Source organism: Montipora foliosa, chromosome 8 (genome assembly GCF_036669935.1).
Source record: "Montipora foliosa isolate CH-2021 chromosome 8, ASM3666993v2, whole genome shotgun sequence".
Classification (NCBI taxonomy): Eukaryota; Metazoa; Cnidaria; class Anthozoa; order Scleractinia; family Acroporidae; genus Montipora; species Montipora foliosa.
In genome coordinates, this window is record NC_090876.1 from 7,860,654 (window position 1) to 7,865,156 (window position 4,503).

General features: G+C 40.2%; 1 protein-coding gene across 1 annotated transcript in view; it reads right to left on the reverse strand.

Annotated features, from left to right (window-relative positions):
* Window positions 1-3,410, reverse strand: part of LOC137967933 (collagen alpha-1(I) chain-like) — a 72,527-nt gene extending 69,117 nt beyond the window's left edge. The window contains exons 1-6 of the mRNA XM_068814535.1: window positions 3,397-3,410; window positions 2,589-2,642; window positions 1,981-2,035; window positions 1,818-1,871; window positions 1,251-1,304; window positions 502-546 (exon numbers count right to left, since the gene is read on the reverse strand). Of these exons, the coding sequence (XP_068670636.1) occupies window positions 502-546; window positions 1,251-1,304; window positions 1,818-1,871; window positions 1,981-2,035; window positions 2,589-2,599 (219 nt within the window). The 5' untranslated portion in view covers window positions 2,600-2,642; window positions 3,397-3,410. The remainder of the gene's footprint in view (window positions 1-501; window positions 547-1,250; window positions 1,305-1,817; window positions 1,872-1,980; window positions 2,036-2,588; window positions 2,643-3,396) is intronic.
* Window positions 3,411-4,503: the final 1,093 nt, after the last annotated feature.

Below are 4,503 nucleotides of genomic sequence, written 5' to 3' on the forward strand. Positions count from 1 at the left end.
AAATTATCTATGTTTAAGGTTTGTTGGGTCTAGTTGGCCATGGATATATCTGAACTGAAAGCAGAAGTGTAACTTCAGACCAGGACGCAAGTTTCAAAATAGTTACGATTTTAAAGATGTCGATGGCTGTGTTTGTGACACCTGCTCAAGGCGAGACTCAACCATAGAGCAATGCATTCTGGTCGCTGCACAGTGCATTCTGGGCCAAATCAAAATGGATTTTGGTCGAAAGCCAGCAAAGCCAAACATATCGACATTTTGCATAAATTTGTCTCGAATTCTCATTATGTTGCTCCTCCCTCGCTTCTCTCCTGCCGCAGTAACGAAAGGTGTTGCCGGTCATAGGAGGGCAGAGTCGCTGCTAGTTTTTGACTTTACTCCGAGCATTTCTGGTTCCCTTTTGCTTAACGAAAAACCAGCATGAATTTTAAGGGCCCTATCATACAGGAAAGTATCTTACACCTACGCATTCCGTTATCAATGAAAGTACGAAATACTTACTTGTGCTCCGTCAATACCGGGTCTACCATTTTGTCCTGGGCTCCCCTGTGTTAAAAGACGAAAATATATTCACAGTGAAGGATCACTCAATGTGTACAAAATTTGTCCGACCTGCGGTTTTCGTTAAAACAATGGTTTGCTGGGGGTGCTTAGTCTCGCTGGCTCAAAAACCTGATTGTTGTCATTGTTATTTAAGGTTTTTCATGTAACACGAGTGGTCTCATTTTGAGCAATGACGTCACGATTCCCGCCTTTTTGGTTTTGTATTAGTAACCCAGTATTTGTATTAAAGCTTGCTTTCCAATCTCTACCATGTATACTAATTGTACTTAGTATAATTTTCAGCGTGAATATAAAAATTTAGTGTTATATTCAACCGCGCTACCCGGTGAATATAACATTTTGGAGGCGCGGCTGCTAAGCCAATCCAGCACTTTTCGTGCCTTTTTATCTTGCTTTAGCCCGTTGTTTAGCACTGTCTTGATATTCACCGCTGAAAATTACACTAAAACCATTATTCGCCTCACGCTCAGTAAATATTGGGGAATATTTACTACGTCTCGGTAAACATTCATCAATATTCACTTCGCCTTCGGCGAATAATTGTTAAATATAACGACAAGAAAATTACACGATAGCTGGAAGATATGAATCTTGTCTTCTTCTTGCCACTCAAACATAAAATTCATATCTTCTCGCCACTGTTTAATTATCCTCTATATATTTTTTTAGCAAAACGGGTTCTTTACCGTTTCACCTGCTGCACCTTCGTCACCAGGATCTCCGCGATCACCTTGAGATCCCTGAAAAAAAGTAAGAGCCTTGCTTTACTGATCATCAAAATCAAGAACATCTGTTGAAGAACTTTTTATAGCAAAAAGCTGATATTGCTGTTGCAAATATTTCTGCCAGTGAAAAATTTTCCATCCCAGCACGTCCACATTGTTAATCCGGCTCATATGACTCGGAGTTTTTAATCATTGAGGAGCAGTCGTGGTTCAGTTGGCTAGTGCGCGGCTTTCGGAGCGAGAGGTCCCCGGTTCAATCCTCGGTGACTTCAACGTCTGTTTCGACTTTCCTCTGATCCGTGTAGCTATAGCATTAAATACCCGTAAAACGGAGCACTGCAACGGTGAATGCATAAATAGGTTATAGACTGCACGGAACTTGCTACGGAAATACACCAGACTTCAGGATCGCTATACATCTTTGTTTTCTTGGCAATAAAACATCTGAGTTAGCAAGAGTTTTCGAGGATCATGTGGAAATCTATAAGAAGAACATTTAAATGCTACCATTAGAGCGTGGATACTTACGCGGTCTCCTTTGAAGCCTCGAAGACCACGCATGCCTGCGACCCCCTGCCTACCCTGGAAGCAGAGATTTCAACGGTTAGGAATCAACTAAAGAAACCGTGTATTTCTATAGTACCGAAATTAACACCGCTTGTCTAATAAAATGCTTAGGAATATAGCTTACCGGTTCTCCTGCAAGTCCAGGTTTCTCCTGCCTCTCCGGGACTCCCCGGTATACCCTACGGATGAAATGTTTACTCAATACTTATTGAAGGCAACCATTCAACTCTTCTGTGAGATAATCATCTCCACTTCACCTCTTAATACCGCCTCATTAAATCACATGAAGATGTACATGACATCAAACATTCCTAAAAACATCTTATCAAAAGTACGTACCTCTCACAGTAACCAAGTTCGAGGTCCGTACTGTAAGTTACGGACCGAGTCTTTTTCCGTTGAGTTATGGCCCAAGAGCGAAACTGCCACAAATGATTGGCATGCATAAAACTAATAAATCCTCTTGGCGTTTTAAAATAGTTGCTTGTAAGGTTCAAACAGTCTTACAAGTTTATTTGACATAAACGACATGAAAAACTTGCTAGAGAATGTTGCATCAAAATTCCAAACTTCTGCGGGCCGTAAAGCTGGCCGTACTGTAGAATACAGCCTGCTAAATTTGCCAATCATGGCAAGCCTACTATCTGAGAGATATTGTCATAAGTTAGCTTTCTTTTCAACGCAATATACTTTTAGTAAATATGTTTGACGTGGGAACGAATTAGAACTTACATCTGCTCCATTCCGACCAGATTCTCCTCGTGGTCCCGTGTTACCTTGGAGACCCTATCAAAACAAAATTTCCAGAAAACGTACGTCTATTAGAGTTTTGTTAACATTTGAAACAACAAAAGTAAGAGACACATTCAGACAAACAAATGCAACCAGAACCTATAAAAGCTCTAAAAGGAGTCTGCCTGGACTGATGAAAAATCGATTAATGTGATTAAAAGAAGACTAAATTCGTTAATGCGATCGGTGCCTTCTTAATTGCATTTGTTGCTTCAAAACGTATTACAGCGGTTATCAGTCACACGTGCCCCGCAAAGAGTTTTTTTTTTCATTTTCCGGAACTAAATTTGATGGACGTCAATCAAATGTTTCCATGACAATATAGTCCTGTTTACTTGATGGCAGTCGAATTCGTCATGGAAACATTTAATTGACCTCCACCCCAATTCAGTTTCGAAAAATGAAAAAAAGTCGTTGAGGGGCGCGTGTGACTGGTAATCGCTGTAAAACTCCTAGGACGTTTGCAGTAGGCAAGAGTTCATGATTTGAATTCTCCTAAACAAAACTGGTGGACGTACATGGATATTCGTACTTCTGGTGGGTTGTTCTTTAAATTTCTTTTCCCCTTAAGCTCCACTATCGAAATTTATATTCTCTCAACATTTGTTTTACATTTTATGAGGAGAATTTTTTTTCAATCAGGAAATTCTATATTGAGAGGATCTTTTTGACTTAATTCTCATGCATGGCCTGTATCCTTGATTAACTAGTGGTTACTGTAACGAGAAATTAATCAGACGTGACTTACTGGGTCTCCAGTAGCTCCAGACTAGACCCGATCTCCCTGTTTCGCCACGAAGTCCCTGTAATCAAGAAAAAAAATGAATTGGTGTGACAGGTGGAACAAACACAATGAAAAAATAAATATATCATTGTTAATAGTTTGTAACCTATGAATACCATAAGAAGTGTCATAATAAAACCAAACGTTTTCCAATTCACTCTGCATTGTGAATGTTTTTGTTGGATAATATGTCCCTTGATGATCTTTCTCTTCCGGTATTGAGGAATCGCTAGGGGAGGGGGGCGAGGGGGTTAGTCATCTCTTATCCGTAAAATTCAGGGGACATTTGTCCGTTATCCCTTGAATTACGAGATTGTTATCCCGAGCTGAAATTACTCATCTTTGGAGTTTTAACAATAAGTGGCAATTTTAAAGTGGTAAACGAAAGAACTTTATTTAAGTGTCAACTCGTTCTAGCGTTGAAGCACTAATCGGGGCAACTGTCAACTGAAATTAACAATTAACGCAATCAAGTCAAATTTTGGTTTTGAAAAGAGGGAAAAACCGGAGTACCCGGAGAAAAACCTCTCAGTGCAGAGTGGAGAACCAACAACTCAACCCACATATGACGCCGAGACTGGGAATCGAACCCGGGCCACATTGGTGGGAGGAAAGTGGTCTCATCACTGTCGCCATCGTACCCAACCCCCCCCCCCCCCCCAAAAAAAAAGAAAAAAATTGAGCCTGGGAGGTAAATCTTGGCATGGAATGATAATCACCCGTTACTGGTCATTACCAGTAGCCAGTGATGTATACTCAGCAAAAGTGACCCAAAAGTATGAAATTGAGATTATCAAGCTATATTCTGCTATCCTAAAACTATTCCTCGGTTTATTCCTTATCCCTACTATTTTTTCGTCAGTCATTCCCTAATAACCCTAATAACAAGGGCCTCATTAATAATTATCAACATCATCAGCATCAAGTAATACTTATGAACTGCATACCTCTGGTCCTCAGATTACCAGGCCAAAACCTGCTCTTCCTGGAGGACCCTTACTTGTGGAAAAAATTCAAATTATGTCGTTAATCGGTTTTCTTAGGACATATCATGCTTGTCGTAAATGATTA